The following is a 25,536-nucleotide window of genomic DNA, read 5'->3' on the forward strand; positions in this document are numbered from 1 at the left end:
AGTTGTGGTGGAGAAAACTTAAAACTAAAAAAAGAACCTGTATATTCAATATTCACAAATGCTACAGCAACTAATTCAAGTTTTCTGATGTTTTTTGTTGATGAGTTGAAAATTGATTTTTGCCCCACAATCTTGAACAGTTTTGTAAAAAGAAACCAATTTTTCGGAGTGGTGAGTGTGAGAGCCGCATATTCTTGCATTAATCAAGCGGTGCCCGTGAGTAATTTATCGATTTTGGCAAAATCCAGGTGGTGCGAATAAAGAAGAGCCGCAGGCGGGTGGGGCTGCAGGCGCGACGCAAGACGCAGCAAACAAAATCGTTCGCAGATTGTTGTCTTCTCTCGGTGTTTGCCAAAGTTTTGGAGAGAGAGCGAAAAGCGCGAGATACTGAAAACGCTCTCCTCTCGGGGCAATAAATCACCTGAGGTGAAAATACAGCGAACTCTCTTCTCTCTGCAGTCTCATCATCATAATACGCCTTTGGAACGAGAAATATTATCGCTGGGTGGGATGTGGAATTAATTAAACCGGCGCATATCTCGATCGCATGTAAGCACTCGATTTCTGTCACGGACGGAATTTGTACAAACACTCGAAACCTAATGAATTCAATGGCGCGGAAGTCGAGCGAGATTCTTATCAGGTTGTTTGTCATTGCGCTTTGCATCATAATTAAATACTTTGGCCGCCGCGAGTTGGTGATTAATTGGCCGCACAACTCGACAACCACGCGCACCGCCACTCGATTTAATTAACAGATTAATCATTCGGTCCCTTCTAATCTGCGCTGTGGCTGCAATGGTGATGTTGAAATGCAATTTGTTGCGACAAGTGACAAGGAATGCAGGATTAATTCGATTTATTTTAAATTCCTCCGAAAACAGGGACATGAAAAACTGAAGATTAAACCAACGTAATTTTTAAACATATTTAATTTTAAATAAAATTGTAAACTTTAACTCTAGGTCTCTTTGTGGTGGATGACAAATTCAAATATGCGCAGATTTAATTAAAAGCATTAACCACGAAAATAAATTTTCAAAATGCAAAAAAATTGACAGAAATTCAATTAATGTTAGTTATAATTAATAAGAGTGAATCAAACAATTATTATGTAAATTTTAAATTTGTAAAAAAAATTTCAACCTTGAAAACATCGGAAAACATTTAATACAAATATTAGTAGTAAGAACCTATAAGCTAGTTTGGCATATACTTTTTTAATTAAAATAATTGTATTTAATTTAATAAAATACAATAAAATTTTAAAAGAAAATTTGAAAATAATTAATTTTAACATTTCATATTCATTTGTAAAAGTAAAATAAATGACAATTCGTCTCCACAAATATAAATAAGAATTTATATTATCCAATTTCGTGTTAAATGCCCATTAAAACAATTCACTTTGTTTACTCTTCGGGTCAATACAAGTCAGAATTCCACCTAATGACCATCGTAATCTAAATTCTTCCTCCAAAGAATTCTCCCTTGGCAACGATTGCGCTAAATTATCACTTTCAATTTTCCCTGGTAAGTAAATTTTCTCCTCGCAGCAGTTTCGCCGCGGAGAAAAGTGCGGCCTTGGGCGCGATAGACCGCTCCATTTTACTATAATAATACTTTAACTCGTATCAGCATGCAGCCGAGAAAGCCATTATCGCAAATCTTTATTTACAGAAAACCGCATTGTTGATAAAAAGTTGTGTGTGTGAAAGGAGACGACGACGCTGGTGAATCGATGTGCCGCTCGCTGCCATTAGATTGTGTTCAAAATGTGTGCCTATGGCTGCCGCCGCACATCCATCCTAAGCTCACTCACAAATGCTTTTTATGCATGCACAGCTATGTCTCTATAGTTATTCCAAATAAATCGAGCGCCAAAACATTTTCCTCTCTCGCTCACCAGTGCCAGTTTCCTGCCGTTCCACATTGCCAGCGCAGCCGAGGGGTATTTGTACGCGATTTCACTGCTGGGTTTGTATTTTTTCAGCAGTTGTACAGCTGATGTTTTTACTAGATTAATTCCCAGCTGGTATTCATGATTGGAAAATGCACACTGTGGCACTTTAAATTGGACGGAATTGAACAATGTACAAACTCGATTGCAGCGCCTGCCATTTTAATTTCATTTTCTAAAGCATTTTCCGACTGTTTCGTCTTTTTTTATTGCATTTTAGATTGAATATTTCTCTTTACCAGAGTAAAAAATTTTGTGGAGTAACAATATTTTTCTCTTCATAAAAATCCTCATTATGAAAATAAATTAATTTTTTATTTTCAGTTCTTGCATTTTCTAAAATAATCAATTGTAAAAATGGCAGCTTAAAATCCTTAAAAGTGACTTATTGCATCACTTAATGTTGTAATTAAAAGTGAAAAGCAAGAAAATTCTGAATTTGTGATGCTTTTTTGCACTATAAGTTCATAATTTCACTTCACACACTTCAAAGGATAAATCTGAATGAGATAAAAGCATTGTTTCGTGCGTGTTTACCTTTTATTATAAAATTCTTTTATTCCGTGTTCCTCGTGAATTTTGGTTTCTATTAAAAGCAATGTTGCACAATTTTACAGTAATTTTTATCCAGAATTGGTTTTAAAAACATACCATGTCAGATTAATACATTTTTTGCCCCCTGAAAACTATTTCCTTTTTTTTTGTCAAGTTCAAATCAACATGTTTTCACTGCGAGTCGGTTTTTAGATCGTTTTTATCCATTCTTGACCATAATTATGTTCTAGTAATTACACAACTGTGCAAAGCAAACATTTGGCATAATTGAAAATTTTAATTACGCCAAAATTAATTACTCCGCGAAATCACGTTATATTTTTTGTCCAACGAAATTCCTCTCAGGGCTAAATGCCAAAACAAGCGAGCGCCCACACGGCGCAAATCAGTTCTTTTGGGCGCCACCAAATTCCAAACCACGCAGCCGAGCAAAGAGATCGAACGGGGTGGAGAGCCGATAATATTAGCCATTCAGCATTCCAACCCTCCATTATGATGTCGAGCGGCCGACGCAGGAGATTCTTTTTTACTGCCTGTGAGAGAATTCCCTTGACCTTCTTGCGAGGTGGAAACTTTTCCCCGGAAAGCATGACAATAAAAGAGGGAAAAGTTGGAGCGGCGTCTGCAAGAAAAATTGATTTAATGCTCCACTTTGGCCGAAGGAGCTTAGGCGGTGCAAAAAACCAATAGTCGGTCAATATGGCCGAATGTGGGACGCGTGAAAAACACCTCACGCATGCAGATTTATACATTCGCGGTGCGTGTTGCCGCCGAACATCGCTCCGCCATTAGAATAATGCTGCCATAAAATTACGCAGCCCTCGCGGCAAAAGTAATTAAATCGAAAATCGCGCACAAACAAACTCTGTAATTGAAAAATTCGCCGGCCGCCGGAAAATGCGGAGAGACGACTTGATTTTATGGGGTCATGAATGGGGTTTATATGAACAGAGCATGATGCTGCCTAGTTTCGGTTGGCCGCTTGTTTGGACGCTAGTTTTATTATCATGCCCACACTAAAGTTTCGCCTCGGTCATGACGCATTTTCGTACTCAAAACTTTGCTTGCCTCGAGTAAAAATTTGCCCAAATTCTCAAACTATGTCGCTGCGTTTATGGAGAGTGGTTGATGTCTGGAAAAGCTTCCAGCAACTTTCCAAGAATTCGTCTTGTGATCTTTATGTACAAGCTCAGTGTAGTGCCTTTATTTTTATCGCAGTAAAATCCAGTACGTTAACGCAGAACGGTTTATGACGACTTTTGCTCTACTTAACTTGATCAATTATAATTTCTTCTATAAAAATTTGCATTAAAATATGAGATAGAGACGTATGGGGTTCTTTAACGTGCCCTAGATATTAATTTACTTTATTCTTACTTTTCCTCTTAAATAATTAATGATTTATTAAACAGCTAAGAGATGTGCGGTTGTTCAAAAATGAATTGCCTAGACCAAAAATTATTTTTAATTTTAAATTAAAGTATTTATAATGTTTATTAAATTTAACTAAAAAACAAGTTATATTGTACGTATTTCTATTATGTCTATAAAAATCTATTTTTACCAAACTTTATACATTTTAAGACAATTTATATAAATATTTTTTAAAATGAATAACTTCCGGGGTCAAAAAACATATATTATTGATTTTTAACCACAAAAGTTTTCTTGTAGATGATTTTCCTATAAAAATATACACATTTCGAACTAGTAATATGTATAACATAATATGAAAATTGATGACAGAGTACTGATTAATAAAAAAATAGGATGATCAAGAAGGTTAAATATCCCAAGAATGACAAAAATTATAACAAAATCATTCGCTTGAATCCATCTAATCATAACGCGAGCATCATAAATTTTCAATTCGCTCCTCCCTTTGACTTAACTTCCAACTTTAATGCATAATGTTTTGCAGAACTCGGGCTCAGCAATATGAAGAAAAGTGTGCAATCTGGTGCTCTGAGAAAGTTTCAACGCCTCTGATTGTCAGCGTGCTGACACGCTGCAAAAGATAATGGGTGGTGAAAATTATGATTAGAAAGCTTTCATCTAGTTTGCCGCTCTGTGTAACTCGGCTTTTGCAATTTATGCGGCGCCAACTTTACGAGCTAGCTAACTTTAATTAAATAAAAGTCTCCGGTTAAGCGCAAATTTACCTTGCAAAAGAGTTTAACCCGCCGAGCAATGCAAATTTATTTACTCGGCAACTTTCCGCCCAAGATACAAAATAATTCATTTAATTAAAAGCGTGCGGCAATTGGAAATAATTTTATGAAAGCAACACAGTGTCAAAAAGTTTCCTAATAATCCCCTAAGGTGGAAAAGTTTTTACTCGGTTTTTATCGATTGGGGAAAATCCAGTTTGTTTGCGGCGAGATAAACTTGAAAGAACCTTCGAGTCGGACAGCCATAGAGCTCAGGATTCCCTTTGAGGGCGGAAGTGAAATCGCATCCCCTAAGAAATTTGCATCTACGCGACTGGAATAAATTCTTATCACCGCTCCCACAAGGTGGAAATCAGACGCCGTCCTCTTTAGGTGCGCATCTATTAAAAATTGAAAACGTCTCTCGGCCTTTTCCGTCAGCACAGATTTGAGGCGAAAATTGACATCCTGTCTGTCTGTCAGTGAAGCTGTTGAGCACCTCCCCTGTCGCACATCAGAGAGAAAGTCTTGCGAAAATCGACAAAAGGAAAAGAGGACGAGAGAGCCGAGCCTCGTCTCACTCTGCATCATTGATGAAGGCAGTGCGTAAATATTTAATTAAATATCAGCACAGCTCTCGGGTCTCCGAGTGTGTCGACATTTATTTCAATCAGCGCTTCGGAATTCTGAATGCCGCCAGATAAACTCCTCTTGGCCCTTCTCTTCCTTTCTCTCTGTCGATCGAACTAATTAATTCAGTTTGTGTGTGTGTGCGAGTTGAGCGCCGTCGGCGAAGGCACGCTCCCGAGATTCAACCCTCAAAAGACGCGCAAATCCGTCCCATTTAAACACCGTAGAGAGAGAGAAAGACGAAAACGAAGAGTGATTGCCTCCGTTAATGAGCCTGGCATTGAACTCTAATGGTCGATGCAAACGATTAGCAAGCGAATGAAATGATGGTGACTGATTAAGCTTACTTAATGCAAGTTTCGGAGAAGGAAGCTCAAGTTTGCTTGGATTTAAACTATATCCCAGCGATAATTTATTTCATTTCTCTAGGGAAACAGAAAACTTGCGGTTCTTAAAACACTTTTTTTATTATTTTATTTTATTTTTTCCAATTGAACCAAAAGTTCACATAATTTACGTCAATTATGCTTTCATTTAAAACTTTTACTGCAGCCGATACTTAATTTGTAAAATTAAAATCAAACGTTCGCTATAATAATAAAAATGGATTAATTACAAATCACTTGTCAGAATAAAACTCAATTTACGCTTTTTATTTAGTAAAAACCCTCAACAGCTTATGGTGATCAATTTTCATTTTTTTTATTTTTTTTTTTATTTTTTTTTTTTTGAAAGTTATTTGTCAAAGCGTAAGTGTTGTCTTGTTGTGAACTCGTCTAAAATTTTCAAACTACGCTACCAATCAAAAAAGACTCCTTTAAAATTAAAAATGGAACTTGCTAACTTCCTCGCATCAGTATAAACTGTATGTATTCTGTTTGCTTTACACTTAAAACGCAAAGTTTAAATTTATTCTGGTCTCTGCAGCATCATAGGATTCAGAATGCAAATAGCAGGAAATATTATGAATCTCCGCTAAATGCAAATGTGTGAAATTAAAGGCGTTCAGTACTGGAGTTGCATAAAACCTTAAAATTAAAGTTTTGCTTTTCTTCGCAGCAATCTGCAGCAATAATTAAAAGAGCTGCCGCCGTAATTATGCATCGGCCGCGTTGCGCATTATTTTAATGTGGAATCTCAGATGAGGCATTTGAAGCATTTTAATGAAATTCATCAGCGGCGAGCACAGCCGCCGAGGCCGAGAGAGAAATGTCAGAGGAGTGCAGCCATTTAAATTAGAAAATTAAAATTTATGCCATGGATTACAGATGATGAATAAGCATCTGCTGGGAATTCGCTGGGACGCTGGTCGTAACTCACCGGCGGAATTAAAGTAATGCAGGTCACGGCGCATAAATTAATTTTGTGCGAGCGTCGATTTTCCATCTTGAACACGCCCACCACCGAGTCCTCTGCTGCTCATTCAATTTTTAGCTGAAACTTTTTTAATTTTGGCAAATAAGGACAAAATGAGTCTTTGTGAAAACAAATCAAGTTTTGATTAACTTTTGTCTAATTAACTTTGAGAAGCAAGAGCGTGTCTTCGCGGCTTCAAAAGCATCCCCTGCCGAAAAATGACATTATTATTTTGCTTTTGATCACTCTGGTGAACGTTTTTAGTTGCAAATTGTGTTTATTGATATATCACAAAGGCAATTGCTGCCCATAACGGGATACATCATTCATACATTCAAAATTATACAAATTCAATACAATTGAGAGAAAAGATGAGAGTTTTACAAACAAAGTTTTACATGCGAAATTTCTCAAACAAAATTTTCAATTACAAAATATAAACACAAGAAAAATAACAGTAGTCAAGTTCTTTGGACATTTTTCTTTTTCTTTTTCTGGATGCTGAAAGCTTGCATTTAAATGACTGCCTGATACTTCCAAATGCCGCTTTCTTTGTTCTTTTTTTGCTCTTACTCCTGGCAAAAAACTGCAGCTCAAATTATGTTTAGTAAACAGGCTTTTTCGTCTTTGATTTGAGCCTCGCAATTCAGCTTTTATTATTCCAGATCAGTCCTTATTCAGTTTTTTATTTATTTTTTATTTTTTTTTTAATATGTGATTTCATTCATTCAGCTTATACTGGTTCAAATATTGCTGCAATAATTTATTTTTTAAAGAGTTAATATTTTCATTTAAACACCAACTTTGCGGCAGTGCATTCCAAAGGCGATAGCTTGTCATTCTGAAAGAGTCATCATTGCAATCAAAAGGCGGAAGGAGAAACAATCTGTGTGTTCTAGCAGCTCTGACTTGATAGTCATCGCGCAGCAATAATAATTTCCTTAAATAGGGGGGGCTGTTTTCATATAATATTTTGTGTGTCATCAACAGAGTGTTCAGCTTCATTCGCTCCTCAACTTTCAAAATACCTGCTTTAGCATAAAAAGGGGTTATGTGCTCACCGAAATTTATATCATAGACATATCTCAAACAATTATTTAATGCCACATCTATCCTTTTAAGTCGCTCCTTTCTCACGTCGCAATAAATTATGCTGCAATAATCAACATGGGGCAGAATTAAACTTTTTAAAAGTTGTAGCCTAATTTTTTCAGGGGTTAAAGCACGAAATTTATTAAGATTGTTCAATGTCCCATACACCTTCTGGCAAACTGAAGAAATCTGTTTGTCCCAACGAAATTCATTATCAAAAAACACTCCCAAATTTTTAAAAGTTTCAACAAATTCGACTTCAGAGTTACCCAAAAACAGCTTTGGCAGGTTGCTAAAATTAATTTTTTGTTTCATGCGAGGCGAATGAATTAACATAGCTTTGGTCTTGCTTGGATTTAAGCGCAGCCCGTGTTTTTCAGACCATTTCAAAACATCCTGTAATATTAAATTCATTATTCCAAAAGCATCGTTCAGCTCACCTACTCCGCACTCAATATATAACTGAACATCATCTGCATAAATATGATATTTGCATCTGTTTTTGAAAATCCTATTAATATCAATCATATAAAGAGAAAACAAAAGCGGGCCAAGAACAGATCCTTGTGGCACACCACAATGTAATTCATTCCATTTAGAGAAACCACCATTCTGGTCTCTCACAGCCTGAGTTCTTCCTGAAAGATAACTTGCAAACCATTTCATTACAGGGGGAGATAAATTAAGCTGAGACAATTTTCTTTTCAAAAGGTCATGATCAACTGTGTCGAACGCCTTAGAGTAGTCTAAAAATACCATTAAAACAACTTTTTTCTGAAAAAGAGCAACACGAATGTCTTCAGAAATTTTAAGCAGCGCCGAAGTGGTGCTAAACAGCCTTCTATATGCGGATTGAAATTCATCTAAAAAATCCAGCTTTTTGAGGTAAACTAAAACCTGTTCATAAACAATTTTTTCTAAAATTTTTGATAAAGTACTGAGCAAACTAATAGGCCGAAAGTCCTTGGGCTCGACGGGATTCCGCACCTTGGGAATTGGGAGTTTTTAATTGACTCTCTTTCCATCAAAGACTTTTATTTTCGTCTTTCCTCATTTTTTGTCATTCCTCTTGTACTTTTTCTACAAAACAACTTTCACTTATTTTCTACAATGAAAAAGCACCACTTGAACCGAGGAATCAAAGAAAGTTCAAAGACAAAATAAACAAAGCACTACTTTCCATCAATGATCGCCTCACTGGAGGCACGATTTTTTTCCCCTTTGTTGACGGAATGCAAATCAACGAGCAAACATTTTCCTCCTTTTGCAGTTGATTTTGTGCTCAAAATTTCGATGTGGGCAGCGTCTGGGTGTTGTGGGGACGTTCGCTCCTCGACGTCAGCTGCAGGCGCGCCGTAAAACAAAGCCAAATCATAAATTGATATGAAACGCCAACGCGCACAACCGCACCAGTCATGACGGACGGACATTAATGGGCGCTCGTATGGGGTACACGGCGTTTGTTTTTACGCGTGTGCTCCTTTTTCAGCGGCCAAATGATGAATTAGATGCTATCAGCCAAGCGTTTTGGGGCGACAGAACCTAGTCGTGTATTCGAATTATGGGCCATATGAATTTTACCACGTGATCTTTGCTATAAAAGCGGCACAGCGTTTTTGTATCGCCAACTGAAGATGAAATATATCAATAGCTGTCTCTTTTAAAGTACAATATTAATTTTTATTTATAACTATATATTTTTTCCATGTGTTTATATTAAAAATAATCTTGCTTTCATTAAAATCGCGTAAATATTCAAATAAATACTGAATTTTTTTTAAACATAAAATAAATATGAGAGAATTATAAATATAGTTCTAACTTCCAGTGCAATTCGTCGTTTAATTCGGTGGCCAATCTACGTCAAAATATTCCATCGTCCAAAAACCAAAACTGGCCAGCCCGTTGTCAGATTAATATTGCCAACCCCGTCAAATGATGAATTAGATACTATCTGCATTCGCTGGCGAGTGTGATGTTTGTGTGTGCGAGAGAGCGTTTTTGGTAAAATATGTGCGTTCGTGCCCGCTCTGTTTACAGCTCGTTTTTCTGTCATTATTTTTGTTTAAGCCACGCACTCTTTTGGATTTATGGTGTGATCAATACCGCAGCCCAGCGCGCATTTCCTCGTCGCTCTCACTATACCAACGTAGTTTCCTCAACGAGCTTTTGAAAAAAAAATGTGGATGGCCGGGAAATTAAAGCGGAAAAAAACAAAAGCGTACTGTACTCAACGCAATCAGTTCTAGAACTTTAAAATTATTTTATAGCGTAATCTGAATTAAAATAATTTTTGGTTAGCAGCTCTTTAAACTGCTTTCAACAAATTCTCCATTATGATTGAACCATCCAAGTCAAAAGTTTTAGAGATTTTTTAATAGATCTGGGTTGTATTTAATAAAAATAAAAAAATCGAAAAATTATTTACGTAAATTAGTTACATTAACTATAATATAAAAAAGCATCAATAGCTTAAGAATTTGAGCAAGAAAAAAAAAACGAAAAAATTGAAACTTTTTGCATGGAAGGGAAAAATCTCTTATACATAAAGATTGTCTGTGTGATTGATCAATTTTTTCTAGTCAAACATATAGATATTTTTTTAGAATCAGTTTTGATATGTGAATAATTATTTAACTTATAAATTTAATGGTTGTGGTATTTGAAATTTGTATGTTTGCGTGAAAATTTGAAAAGAGAAGTATGTTAAATTTAAGCAAAGTACATGAATGTTTCTTTCTGGAAAGAGTTTCAGTTCCGAGTGCTCTAAAAAGCCGACGAAAAACTTCTCTCTCCTCTGCAGTTATGTCTTCATTTCCTTACTTTCACTTTATTCCGTCTTGAGAGGAGTAGTACCAGTTTATTTAAGATCTTGTCTTTGCAAGACGAATATGGTTTCATTTCTATAAAAAAGGACTACTTCTGGAGGGTCTACTCCGTCCGCTCGGTGCTCTTTCGCGCACGCATCCCGCGATGAAATATAAATATGGAGCAAAATAAGCATCACAGACTGCGAGTGAACATCCAGCCAGACGAGAAAATTTCGTCTATAGTTTTGAGCTTTCCGCACGCTGCAAGGGAAAGACGAGCGAGCGCGCCTTATTAAATTTCCCAGCGCCAAGCCAACGTGTGTTTGTGCATTATGTAAAATATAATACTGGAAGCATTCGGAACGCAAAACAACATTCACAAATTTCATGTACAAACACACACACACATACGTACACACCTTTCTCTCCTTACGCTCTCTTTGTGCGAGTGCGAAGAGAGGGTATGTTAGCCGAGTTAAAATGGGGTGGAGGATTCTAATCGACTTAAGAAGTTGTGCCGCCGCACTTAACTGCTTTACTAATGAAGGAGTTTCTCACCTCCACATGCCTATAGAATTGACGTTAAACGTGACTCCTTCTCTCCTTATTATTTGTATAGCATTTGTTTTTGTTTATTTTTTTTATAACTTTTCCTTTTGGAAACAATTACAAACAAATTATTTAAAAATTAAAAACAGAAATTGTTTAATCACGTTATAGAATCTTGAATTTTAAGACAAACAAGATGTAAATTATTATCTATTTACTTAACAAACAGTTTGTTCTAGCATTAAAATTTTGTTAAAACAATATTAATTACAAATTTTATGTTTCTTTTGGTTATTAAATTTAATGAGATTATTTATAAAAAAAGGACAATGTAGAAATTAAAGAAATTTTGTTTACTAGATAAATACTTTAATTTTTTTTATGTTATTTAATATATTATAGAGTTACATGATTGAGAAATTGTAAGAATTTACAATAATGCTTAATTTCAATGATCCAAAACAATTGACATAATTAAGGTAATTTTCATTCAAAAAAATATAATAAATAAATGCCAGCCAATGAGGAATTAAGTTGAGTTGTTGTTAAAATTCAAATACTAGCCTTCAAATTCCGTATAATTATATTAAGAGTGAAATAATACCATAATTTTAATAATTATAACAAGTTCTAAATTTAAAAATTTATATAGAATTAATTTTGCATTTTCGAAGCAGAAGACAGGATATGTATCATCAATCTGTCTGTTCGCACTCAAAATTATCAATCATGTACACAGTACGTTAGCTTAGAAGATTTGATTAGCATACGTGAATATCCCCCATTGATAATAACAGAAATAATTTAAGTACGGAATTAAATTTATTCCATCCTTGCGGTAAATTATCAGCGACAGAAAACAGTGAGAGTTGTTGCCGCGAGTGGAATTGTTTAAATAAACAGCGAGCGGAGATTCAGCAGCTTGTGTTGCTTGTAAATTCAGCATCAGCCAAAAGGCCGTTGGTGCAGTATTAAATTTGTGAATGAGGATGATGTGTACATACGTGTGTGCCGTGTACGTTGTATTCCATTTGGCTTCCAATTCGTTTCAACTTCATCCTGCTTTGAATTAATTCGTAATGCGCCACAGCTGGCTGACTTGCTGCCGCGTGCTTGGCAGTTTGTAAATCCAAAACGGAATAATTACTTTGACGCGTGTGTGTGTGCGTGTGTTTACGGTGGCAGATAAGCATCTTGAAATTATTTACCATTGCCCGCGAAGCAGGTTTGAAATTTGTCAGCATTGCGAGCAAGCAGCGGATTTCGTGCGGAAATTGGTTTAGCACTACGTTTTATATATAATTATTATTGTTGTTGTTTATAAGCTTCCAATAACTTCACTAACTATTAAGGTATTCTTTGCCGTGGTAATAACGGCATTCTTATTGTCATGTACTTAAGATTAAATTTATTAGTGCAGAAAAAACTGTTATATTTCTTATTAATTGGCCTTTAAATTACATAACTATTTATATTATATGTTTATGCTTTATTTTTCAGGACACATCCCATTAAAATAAATGCAACCCAGAAATATTTAGCTATATTATTGCAATTATTATATTTTTCGTTTATTGTAGTAATATTGAAGCGTGACTTCGTTTAAATGTTTTTTTAATTAAGCATACAAAAATCACTTTTTATGCTACAAATGCACCATTTAGGTACTTCAAATGACACAAAAATCCTATTTATAAAATAAGAAAAGTACTATTATTAATTAAAATAATATTTGAGTGAATAAAGACGGCGTTCAAAGAAGTGAAGAAAAAAGCTTTACCCTTGCTAAAATAATTTCATTGTATTAAAACAATTCGAATGGAACTTATTACCTTTACTTTTTCGTAATATACTATATTTAAAAAAAAAATAATATTAATGAAACCCATGAAAACCTAATAATATAAACAACCGGACGTATGTAAGCTTTGAAAATAGAAAAAAAAATATGAATTATTTCTACATTAGAGGAAATTGCGGTTCTCGAGTATGAGATAAAAGTGAAAGAGGATGTTGGATTATGTCACTTATTTTAAAAAGTATTAGAATTTCGCCGACATTTACTTCATTCAATGTCATTATTCACTAATTGTAAGATGTCAGACGCTAGAATTAAGAAGTTTATTCTCTTTGTCGCATTTGGTGATTTGACAATCTGCAACGCTAGAAGAGACTTACGGATGCGAAGTCTTGCCGCTACTTTCAAACAAATCCAACAGGAAAACGTGATAAATAATGAAGCCCAGACAGCCGGTCAGCCTCAACCACGAACGGATGAAGTAAGAATACATAAATAATGACACCAAAAATCGGTTCATAACAAATATTTTCAATTCCTGAATTTTCAGGCTACCACGTTAACAGTGGCGACGAGTGAAGAAATGAAAAAAAGTCTAGTGGTGGATGCACCAGTGAAAAATTAAGAATTTTAAATTAAGTGTTTAGAATGTTTAATTTTATTGTGATGTGTTGATTTAATGTAAGAAGTATTTTATGGAGAGCAAATAATTTTGAAATAATTGATGGGGTTTTTTTAAATGAAGCTATCGTTTCTATTTCTGAATAATATATTGTGCGAGTCTAGATTGTTTAAAAACAGGATGATTTAATCAAACCACTTATTTTTAAGCACTTTTTTTTGTATAAAATTTCCTATTTTTAGGAAGCACTTGTTATGACATGTGGTTTAAACTTGATTTGTTTCTTATCGCAATGAAAGTCAGAGAGGTCAGGTGATCCTTGGCATTTATAAAAGGCTAGCGCGCAAACACCCTCGAGATATTTTGTAAGTGAACTTCCTCTCGGCAACATGCTGCCCTGCAAAGTTTGGTTGCTCTTTGTGGCATCACTGGCCTGGTCTTCTAACATGGCAAAGGCCAATCTTGAGCCCCAAGATGAGGAAAATGAAATAGATCAGGATCAGCCATTATATACAGTTTCAAATTGGCTAGACTACGACATTCAACCAATGCCTTCCTATGACGAGGAGCCTACTATTGAAGAGCTGACCACGATGCAACCAACACCGGGTAAAATTTTCGCTTTTTGTAACATATCTTTGGTAAAAAAAATTATACAAAATTTTTTTTTTAGATTCAACTACTAATTCATCGATTTGGAAGTCTTTCCTTCTTGGTTTTTTGAATTCCGCTAAAAGGTTGCTAAATGATAGGATCAAGGATAGAGCTGCATTGAGATTTGCAAGGTATCTCTACCGCGCCGGCAAGAAGCTGGGTTCTCGTAGCAACGGTAAAAGTGAATGGAGACCAAATCAGCTGCATGAGAAAAAGTACTGAAAGGCTCTCTAAAGTTTTTCTAGACGTTTTTACTAAAAATAACCTTCCAAAACAATGTTCCAATAGTTATTTAATTCCATCAATTTTATTTTTCACTCAATAAACCTGGTCATTTTTCGTGGAAAAGGTTTTGTTTCTTTGATTGATTTCATCATTATTCATTAAAAGGCTACATAAATTTCAACTGTTTATAATACAGAGAATAAACCGAGACATATTAATTTGTATTGAAAATTAATATACTCAATAAAGTATTAAATACTAATTCAGTATTATTCAGTATTTTCCAATTGCTACACCACATTGTTTACCTTAAACTTCTTTTAAAAATGTCACTAAATTTACTGGTTTTGATTATTGCTAGAAACGTTTAGCTGAATATTTTCCATCACATTTTTACAAACTTTATTCAATTCCACCTTGCATTTTTTGGTGTGTGAGCAGACTCACATGCGAAAATAACGCACACGCGAAAATTCAAATGGAAAGTGCGCAGAAATCCTCCATAACTTTGGCAACACGCTAGCGGTTTATACTTTAAAATCAGTTTCTTGCTGCGAATGTGCCATCCATTTTTCAACCCCGCCACTCCCCGCCAGCTCCTCCATCAGTCGCGCTTTTTCGCACGTGCACTCTCACAAAAAAAATTGGGTCTCCTCGAGAATATCATTAATGACGAAAACACATGATAAATAACGCTTTCCGAGACCATGATGGATTTCGATCCACATAATCTGCCACTTTTCTCCCAGCGCAATATCGAATTAAGAATATAAGCGCTTCTCAAAATTTTCAGGAAGTCCCGGCGAAATTCCTGCAACTCGAATCCACTTTCCGTTCCTCCGAGCGGAAAAACGAAATTCAAGCTTCGCAGGTCGCGCACCCCTTAACTCGCAGCGAGAGTGAGGAGGAGCGATGTGTGCTGCTTAAGAGTATTATTCAAATCTTCTTTGTCCAAAATGAAATTATCTGATGAGACGAAGGCGTTGCCGGCGCTGTCTAAAAGTTTTCGCCGTTTGTTTCGGGCGCCGTTTGCTAATCTTATGCTAATTTGTAATGCCATGAAATGTGTCAAAAATGCGCGTCGGCGAAGAAACTTTAAGAACGCTAACGAGATAAGTTAATTTCGCCGCTGCAGAGAGCAGAGTTAGCTGCTCCCGCTCGCGCTCCTTTGCTGCCGAGTATGAGGATGACGATGAGAATTTGGGCAAATAATTTACATCTCAAAGTGTGTTTGTGTATGAAATTTAGAGGGATAAAGTAGTTAAGCAGTTCATCTCTTTAGCCGAGAGCCAATCTGTTGAAATAAAATTACGTCAAAATTCGTCAAAGATTTAATTTTTGATGATTAAGTTTCATGAAAATTTCAACTCCATTTCCAGTTAAAGAGCTGCGGGAGGATGAATTCAAATTGATTGTCCTCCTATTTCAGAGCAAACCTATCACCGGCCTCAATAACATTTAAACTTTGATAGCTTCATCAACGGTTTGTTTATTCCTCCGGGGATAATTTCACTACCGGCTGGTTGCCCTCACTCGCTCTGTTTCATTGTGCAGTCATAGTTTCGACTGCCAAATTCGTTAACTGCACAAATAAACAACATAATACATGGTGAAATATCGTCCGATAGCAAATAAACATCACATTGTTTAACATAATTATAAAACGTAAAATTCCAAAATAGACACAAATAATAATGATGTGAATTGGCATATATTTTGTTCCAAATACTACAGATCTGTTTGTAAAATAAATATTGTTATTTTTTATAATAATAAAAATAATTATAATTAATAATAATGAAAGACTTTAGAAGTGAATAGAAGTGAGACAATAATCAATTTCTAAATCAATAATTCTCACAATACAAGATTATTTATCTTTTTAGGTGGCAATCTTATAAAAATTGTTATTTCAAAATTTCAGCCAAAACGGAACGGAAGGATTGCAATAAAATTGTCTAATTTGATTTACTTAATTAATCATTTGGTACTGTTTCGCTTAACCCTTCCCCATTGAGTTAATCGGAGATCGACTGTTTCAAAAGTTTTCTTAATTGATACAAAACGTCTCCAACTCTGCCCCACTAGCGAAGCAGGTTATAATAATCCAAGCTGCAAGGCTTGCATTTAGTTTTGATTGAAAGTTTGCTCCAAAGCAAATTGTCCGGGCTACGAAGACGCCATAACAGTCCAAGAGTGCAATAATAATGCGAGCTGCGCTGCGGGATAAGGTGGCGGACAAGGCGACTATGGCGCACTTATTCTCAAGTGGTTATTGCAGTGTTACAACTTTGGCCATTTGGAGTCGACGTTAGACCGGGGCCAAGCACACACCCACTTTCAAATTGTAATTCGTGCAGCTCGCAGGGTCAAGTTTGCAATTTGCATAGAGTAATTAACGAAATTACCCGGCGCGCAAACAAGGATCAATGCCGCCTGCGAGTTGGCTGCGGTTAAATTATAATTTAAGAGCAAAGTTGTCTCTTTCTTAAGAAGAGAGCGCACGGGAGGACAAGTTCGGCGAAGGAATCATCAAACGCAAAGTTTACGGCCAAGTCGGTCGCTCCGTGGACACTCTCTTAAGCTGCTGCCTGCTGTGTACCAGCATGGCGCTCTCTCTTATTATGGTACCGAGGCCAGTTTTGCAGAGCACTTGGAGACGCGATTTATGGCGCCAGGCAAACACTTTTCTTATTGGTGCCAATGCTGCACAAACTTTGGCTCCAAGTCTCGATTTTTCGCATTAGACCGTCGCACACGGTGTGTTTCACATTAGAAATTATTACTCCAAATTTGTTCGAGACATTTTAAAACGCTCATGTGGCGTTGCTTCAAATGTTTATGGTATTTAATTGCTAAATTCAGTGAGATTTCATTCAATACCGGCTATTTTTTATCATTATAAACAGGATTCATAACTCAGTGAACTAAAATTTTTTGAATCGAAATGTTTAATTACATTAATAAAATATACCGTATCAACTGATTGTTTAATTTGATACTAAATTTAAATTTATCTAAATTGTGATGAGGTAAAACAAACCGAATGCTATGTAAATAATATTTTCATAGCATTTTATCAAACATATTATTAGTCTATTATTTCAGGTTTGATCCAATAAAAGAAAAATATAGTAACATATTGCACTGTTAAAAAAAATTTGATTAAATAAAATATTAATTTATTGATTTATATAAAAATGATAATTGCTGCAAAAATATTTATAATATTTTACTGTTTAAATTTTAGTTCACATTATTTACGTTTTTTTTATTACAAAAATAAAATTAGCGTACGCTTAATTAATAATAGACTTTGGTCAAATCGGCTTTACAATGACCATAAGAAGACGCTTCTTCCAAAGCAACGCAAACAACATCCGTAGGAAAATTTTGCCTCAATGAAACGCGGATTTAATAACAAAATGAAAAGTCAAAAGTATTTATAACTTTCAAGATTTAATTTCCTAGGTTTTTATGCCTCGTTATGAAAAGAATTCAAACTAAAATTGTGCGTTCCATATTTAATGCATCTCGTTTGATTTTAAAAGTTCGGGGGCAAAAACATGGCATGTGTAAACAAAATTCTCCTTATCTCACGTTTGTTCCACCGAACAACGGGGAATTGGAAAAAAAATCGCCGTCAGCAGGCAACCACCCCGCGGGCTAAAGGGAGAAGCACCCACTTTTGGTGTTCGCATAAACGCGGGTCGAAATTTGTTGCGCCTCTTTTGCGTGAGTGTGTGCGTACAAAATTCCATCATTCCATTTGCAAAAAGAAAAAGCACCCAGGCGTCTCAAGGCACTTGCACCGAGCGAACTGTCGTGAGAACATTACCCGAACAAGCCCCGAGAAATATTTCAACCCTTGCATTCGCACTCATTTCGCAGACGGAAAGAGCACAAATTTTTACACGTCGTGTATTTTCCAACCCACTCCGTCATTTCCATTCTCTTTTTTTATCTTTTCTTCCTTCTCTGCCGAAGGTTGCAGAGGAATTATTTATGATTCGCGAGTTTCACGACGAGACACAATAATAATATGCAGAGCTCTTTCAAAAGTCTGAAACACTCGAGAGGAGGAAACTTTTCCAGCTCTCTCGCCGAAGCCAACCCAATACATTTTGCTGAGCAGAGCTATCATTATTCTCTCCAAGACGACCACTTTCATTCTTTCTTATTTGAAGAAAGTAAATACCGGATTTTGAAGCCTTTTGTCGAGCAACTACGTTTCTCGCCCATCATCACAGGCTTCCCAAAGTGTTGCTTTTTTACTTGAAGAGGCCGTATTTCCTAAGCTGCCTCACCAAAATATCATTAACATGTTCTTCCAGAGCTGATCTCATAGGAGGTCAAACACAGAAGCCACCAAAGTATGGGGCATCAAATTTTACTGCGACCTTTCAGGTGAGCAGAACCAATTTGTAAATTATGTTATGACATTGAGTAGAGTACAAAAGCTGTTGGCAAATGCTATATAATCAAATTAAGAGATTAATTAATTTCTTATAAATATTTTAAATTTTTTATGCACCGATTTTATTAGTTATTAACAGAAGCAGATGTTTGGCGATTCACGTACGTATAAATCTCATTGCTCATATCTAAATTTGTGGAAAAATTATGAAGCCTCTCTGTCAATCAATAACTGTTTTAATTCAAAAACTAGAGGTTTAAAATTTTTAATGTTTATTGAGAAAAAAAATGAGTGAATAGCTTCATTGAATGGGAACAATGAAGAATAAATTAATCTTTTCTAAATCAAAACAGTTTAAAAAAACGGAGAATCAACTTAAATTAAACTTGGAAGTGTGTATGTTGGTATTAGTTTAAATGCTAATCCCGCATATATGACGACGCGAGAGCCGCTAACTCCATAACATCACAAATGCTTTAGTTGAGGCTGTCGTCGGCCGTGCATGTTGATGACGGCGGTTTTTGACTTTGCTGCTCTGCGGTCGCATCACATACACAGGCTAATTGAATGCGTTTGTTGCTTGTGCATTAGTAATTTTATACACCATAGCATCGCACCCATTAAAGCGACGCACTTTGAACACAGAATAATTTTATTTTGTTAATTACGCGTTCGAACTGCAAAATCATTCGATGCTCATTCGAACGTTGAATACACATGATTAATTAGCATGCTGGCGCAGGTCAAAGGCACCGGGAAATATCAAAATGACGAATGATCAGCAAAAAGCAATCAGTTGGATAGTTGACAACTCAGTGAAGTCCATAATTATGACTTTGTTTGATAATATTCTAAATGTTGAAATTTCACAAATTTCACAATATTTTTCGCAATCGTTTTAATAAACAAAATAATGAGAAATGAAAGATATTTAAAAAAAAAATAATAATAATAATAATAAAATTGTTACTAAAATTCATTAGTAAAAAACACTATCAAAATTTTTTTCTACTGAAATCTGGCTAAATCTTCAAATAAATTACACAAATTTGCAACAAAGTAAACCGCAAGTAAAACTTTCTCTAATGTAATGGCTCCACAGCTGTAACTATTTCCAACCGAAAAAGTCCCATTATGTGTGGGAAGAGGGACAAATGGAGCAAAATAGCTGGTGGAAAGTAACGTGAAAAAGCGCACAGGTCCTTCCTTTCCATCAGGTACGGCGCGCGCGAGTAATTTTACGGCCTGCAGCTGGGCGGCAAACTTTGCACTCACCATTGAGGAGGATGGCGACGAGCAGCAGTGTAGACAGCATGCTGGGCGAAAGGGTCACTCACTCTTCATGGCACCACTCGCGAAAGCACCACCCACGAGGGGCTGCAAGAACGGCACTCTCCGGCCGCCACGACACACCGACAGTCACTGACGCGACTCACCCTCGGCCGACGGGGGCGGCACTCTGGTGGGCCTGCGCGGCCCCCACCGCCCTTTCTCCGCCGCCAGGCGCTCTCAACGCCCGCAACTCACCTTTCACTCGAGCATCTCTGGTTTTTATCTAAAACACCCTTTCTTCGCCAATATTTACTTTTAATTTGCTCAACTGTTTAAATGAAAATATCGAAAGCATATCAATATTTTGTTTGCACGCGAACTGTCAACAAATTCAAAGTTTGTTAACTGCTGTATTAACATAAAACAAAATTAATGATTATTTAAAAAGAATTAAATAATGAGATGGCATTTTAAATCACAAATTGTGGATTTCTGGTAGAAAAATTTCATATGTGTTAATTCAAAATCAAACCTTTTTGGTAGTTTCTATACATATTTGGTAGTTTCGCTTTCAAATTGGTTAAGAAATTTAAATATAAAAAATAATTTTGGAATTTTAATAGAAGTATACAATTCATTTAAAGAAATGTTTAATTATGATCCTTATCCTTAAGACATATTAATTAATGAAGGTTTCATGTGTAAGGATTTCCAAATTTTTTTGTATCAAAATTTAAGCAACTCTACTTATTTCTGCTTTTTTCTAATTTAAGTATAATTTTTATTTCATCAAAAAAGGATTATCTGTTGGATGGTAAAAAAAATTCAAATTAAACTATTTAATAGACAAATTTTTTCAGCCCTAAAATAAGAGTAAATTAATTATTTAAAAAGGATTATTTTTAAAAGTATTTTAGGAAATTGATGTAATGTCATGAAAACAACCTTTTGTTTATCCCTCTGTTGCACCCTACGAGCCTTTTAACCAAATCAAAATAAGATTTAGGAGCTTAGTTCTCTATTAATTTTTGCTGCTGCGTAAACCAATTTAGTGAGTGAAGGAAATGGACGCACACATAATTCAGCGTTCCTCTGCCATTCGTTTTTTGAATGTCCGCCAGCCTACAAGATTAACTCGCAATGTCACCCTCGAGATAATCGCCCTAAGTGGAACTGTGCAAAAACTGCGCGAGCCAAGAGAGGAAAAGCCACTGAATTTTCCGCCACAATGGCCGTGGACAAAAAAAGAGGGCAAAGAAAAAGAGGCTGTCGCGGCCGAGACGAAATGATAGGTCCGAATGAATCAGGTCTTTCACGGATGAATGTGTGTTTTATGCGCGACACCGCCTTGGCTCCGCAGTGCCAGTTAAAATGCGAGGCATCGATCACCGTTGGAGGGTTTGCATCGGCCGACCAGCCCTCTTCACGCCAAGGAGAGTGTGAAAAATGCGTCTTGCTGACAGAATAAGAGTGTTTGGGATCGCTATCTTCCCTTCTCCTTTACGCTGTCTCCGAAAACAATTTGAAACGAAATTGAGACACCCTCATAAAATTGATATTGATTAGACTTATTTCATACACATCAAATGACTTAATAAGTTCATGTTCTAGCTAGCACTAGGTCTGTATATTACTAGCAACACTTGAACTTCTGCTTCAGCTTAAAATAAGAAATGCAAAGAAATCAATAAATCCAACCAAAATTAAAAAAAAATCTTGAAGAAAAATCAAATTCTTGGAAATACCCAGAAATACCTTACTTTGATTTGTATGGTACTCTATGCATTTGTTTAAATTTTATAAACAAATTTTTTCAATGACTACGTGCGCTAACAATATTTAATATTATGGAATTAAAATATCTGTAAGATCATTGCCAACTTTTATATAGTAATAATGATTTTGATCTTCAGCTTAGTTTGCAGGTTTCGGTCTTTTCGCAGACGTGGAATTTGGAATTTCCAAGCAATTGACCATGCAATATGGTCCTCGTTTAGAACAAGGTCATGAGCATGATGGGAATGGCATTATGGTAATTGAACGGCCGGCGGACGAAATTATCCTCCTTGGGCATTGAGCGCCGAGAATGGCTCAACAGGCAAAGTGCAGCCCCATCAAACCCAATGTACGTAATAAGCACAGCGAAATAAAAGAAGTAGCAGCAGCAGGGCGGAAAATCATAATACGCGACGCCAGAGCAGAGCAAAAGTTATTCAAACTGCACACGCGTCACAACGTTTTATTAATGATCGACGCTATTTTCCACCTCCCGCGCCCAAAGTGTGTGATGAGCACAATGGCCTTCTGCTGTTGCTTGAGAACAATTTTTTTCATGCTGAAGAATAAAAAAAGATATCAGATCAATAAAAAATAAAAAAAACATTTCAATAAAAAAAAAAATAAACCAGGGAGTCTCTTGTCACAAGTGTTATACAGGCAGTTCAACGAATTGATTAAGTATTTAAAAAAAAAACACTTACATTAATTTCTTAACATTTTACAGTCCATTTAAAAAATATATATTTTTTTTTCATTTGTTATAATATACAAAAATCTAAATTTTAATATTTTCTAGGATTTATTAAATTGCTGCATTATGCATATATTTTTTTTCCATTTTTTAGACACCTTCAATAAGTTTAAAATGTTTTATGTTTCCATAATTTTATTTTTGTTATGGTTTTATGACTATTTTACTTAATTATTAAGCCAGCTGGAAATGAATTTGATGAATTAATGCTTGATTCATAAACAGGTGTTTAATCTATATTTTATGTAAAATATTATCTGAAATCTTGATTTGGAACATTCAAATTAACAACATAATTTAAAATGTGTGAACATACTTCCAAGAGTCTCTCTCCGTCTAGTTTATCCTAGCTTTTATTATTTACGAACCAAGAATTTTTTGCAGCTCACCCCTTTTACTTTAATACAAAACACTTCGGGTCTAACTTCCTTTAGTTCTTGCCTGGCAGACCGCGTTTTATTGTCGAGGAAAACTAGCTGCGTGCGCGCTGGGGTGGATTAAAAAGCATTTTTGTTTATGATAAGAAAAGAATATACGTAAGGGCATAACGAGGCAGATGAACGCCTCATTTAGCGCCAGAGGGACGACTCCCCAGATGACCATTACGGAGTGCTGAAAAATAACGCCCCCGAGAGGCAGCAAGGCAGAGGCCGCAGCCGCGGAAAAGCTGCAAAATATAAACGGACGCACCGACACGCCGCACGCAGATTCAATTTTTGATAATTTGATATTCACCGTGTTTGGTCGAGGGAAGCAGAGAGCATTTTCGACACTTGCCGATGGAAAAATTCCAAAAGGGAAACTGAAAGGGCGAGCGTTTGGCGATGCACAGCATACATATTTTAATTAAAAATATTATATCAGACTTTTAAAAAACAACAAATTTCACTTTTTAGCACTTTAAAAATATTCAGAAAATTATTAATGGTTTCTATTTAGTGAATTTAAATCCATATTACTGGCAAGCAACACTAAATTTTTGTATTTTTACTCCGGATTTCGTAACAGTTTTTAGTCGCGAGAAATTGGCCTCACCATTAAAATAATTTTCTTCTTTTGTATTAAATTATTTCTAAATGAGGAAGATTTTCAGTCCATTGTATTACTGATGAGAACATCACAAAGAAAATTTTGTCAAAGAGGACGAACATACAATTTGTGAATTATCGTGGAAAAGCTTCTTGTAATCGGTGTTCTTTGGTATACAAAGTCTGCATAACTTTGTGAGGATGCTCATAAATTAAACACGCATTCACAACCGGTGCGATTGTGTGTTCACGTGTTGCATAATTTGTCGCGCAGAAACGCCACAAAGGATGAGAAACACACTCCGCTAGCTCTTTGTTAGGCGCAGCAATCAAGACGCGCACACATACACATGACGTGAAGAAAAAAATATAAACGCGTGTACTCGCTCCCTTTTTGATTTATAAATAAATGGCGTTCCTTTGCAAACAACTCAAGCACTAAAGATTTACTCCGTCAAGGAGAAGCTGCAGCTTCTCTTCGGGAGCGGAAGTTCAACGGCGTTTTTACTGCCAGCCCAAAAGCTTCCGTCTCTCTTTCTTTTCATCTCCTTTGTGCGCCTCAATATTTCAAAATGGGAAAGCTTCAAAGACAGATTTTTCGGGTGGTCTCCTGTTGAGCTCAAGTTTTACTTAACTTTGGAAAGTTCCAATTTTTTATCAGAAAATAGAGACTTCTTGTAACTGCTGAGCAATACAATGTTTTTTTATGAAGTATTTATTGACTTGACTAGATATATTTAAGAAAAGAAAACAGGTCTTGTTTCAAGCATAAAAGTAACAATGATTTTATTTTCATAAAAAAATGATTATTTAGATGATTCTGTTTAGTTTTTCTGTACAACACTATCCAGCACAAGCAAATTTTTAAATGTTTCATTCAATACAGGCTCTCATTACAATAAATGACCATTATAATACCAGTATTAATGATTGAACAATTCGTTGTTTTTCCATTGTCTGGAAATGTTTGAATGCATATATTGTTTTAAGTAAAACAGGAATCAAATTTAGTTCTTAAAATAAATTTAATATTAATCTTCTCTGTTAAAAATAAGTATTTCATCTTTTTTTAAATACATTTTTATATCACTTCATCACTGAAGAATCTTGAAAATTGATATTCTTGAAGAAATTAACTTGTATTTCCGCCCCCCTTTCTCCTTGCAACATCCTGGGTTCGACACATCCTCAGGCGGGTGTGTTCAACAAAAGAGAAACACACCAAGAAGAATGTATGCCTAGCCTCATTAAAAACGTGGCGCCGAGTGAAAAGTAAACGCGCAAAGCGCTGTATTTTTGCAAATTGCTACACATCAAAGCTCAAACAAATTGCTCCGAAGACATGCTGCCGCCTTGAGTACCGGCAGCACATTATTTCCTCCGACAGAAAGGAACGGAGAACACTTCAAATGCGATCTTTTCTCGCGGCGCCGTAAATCATGGGTCGCTTGCTCTCGTTGAACAAATCTGTCTACTGCATACATTTCAGCCTCCCTTATTTTGCAAAAGACGCAGTATGAAACCTATGGAGAGCGAATTGTATCAAAATCTCCTTATTTGTTTGCATATGTTTTGCGCCGGCTTTAATTTGAAATTAAAATGTCCTCCGACCCTTCTGCGAGCTGCTTAGTGGAATTTCTTATGCAAATTGCTGTGCATTGTGTCCGGGCGAGAGTGAGTCGTGCGGAGTTCAAATTAATTAATTTTGAATGAGCACCGCTAGTTTTGCTCTGCCGACTGGACGTCTTAACTAATGCACACTTAATCCCAGGGAAAATGCGGTTGCAAATGAAACTTTGGCCGGAACATGTCCAGCATTGCAAACTAAAACGCTATTTGCATAGACAAACACGCTTTTGCAGAGAGAACACAAATTTCAGAGCAAAAT

The 25,536-nt window shown here is 35.9% G+C and overlaps 1 protein-coding gene and 1 long non-coding RNA gene across 3 annotated transcripts in view; one reads left to right on the plus strand and one right to left on the minus strand.

The window, feature by feature from the left end:
- The window catches only part of LOC132196997 (uncharacterized), a 172,351-nt gene that overhangs the window by 122,423 nt on the left and 24,392 nt on the right, over positions 1–25,536 (minus strand). Inside the window, exon 1 of one of the 2 annotated variants that reach the window (XM_059620001.1) lies at positions 20,094–20,227. The exons of the other annotated variant lie outside the window; for it this stretch is intronic. Within the exon in view, the coding sequence (XP_059475984.1) occupies positions 20,094–20,133 (40 nt within the window). The 5' untranslated portion in view covers positions 20,134–20,227. Of the gene's footprint in view, positions 1–20,093; positions 20,228–25,536 lie in introns of those variants that run through there. 2 annotated transcript variants of the gene reach the window in all.
- LOC132197554 (uncharacterized) lies at positions 13,164–14,598 on the plus strand. Its single transcript, XR_009441869.1, has 3 exons — positions 13,164–13,381; positions 13,451–14,131; positions 14,196–14,598. It is a non-coding gene; the product is annotated as an uncharacterized LOC132197554 (long non-coding RNA).

The sequence above is a fragment of the Neocloeon triangulifer genome, unplaced genomic scaffold (assembly GCF_031216515.1).
Source record: "Neocloeon triangulifer isolate White Clay Creek 2 clone unplaced genomic scaffold, ASM3121651v1 ptg000012l, whole genome shotgun sequence".
In the NCBI taxonomy this organism is placed as follows: domain Eukaryota; kingdom Metazoa; phylum Arthropoda; class Insecta; order Ephemeroptera; family Baetidae; genus Neocloeon; species Neocloeon triangulifer.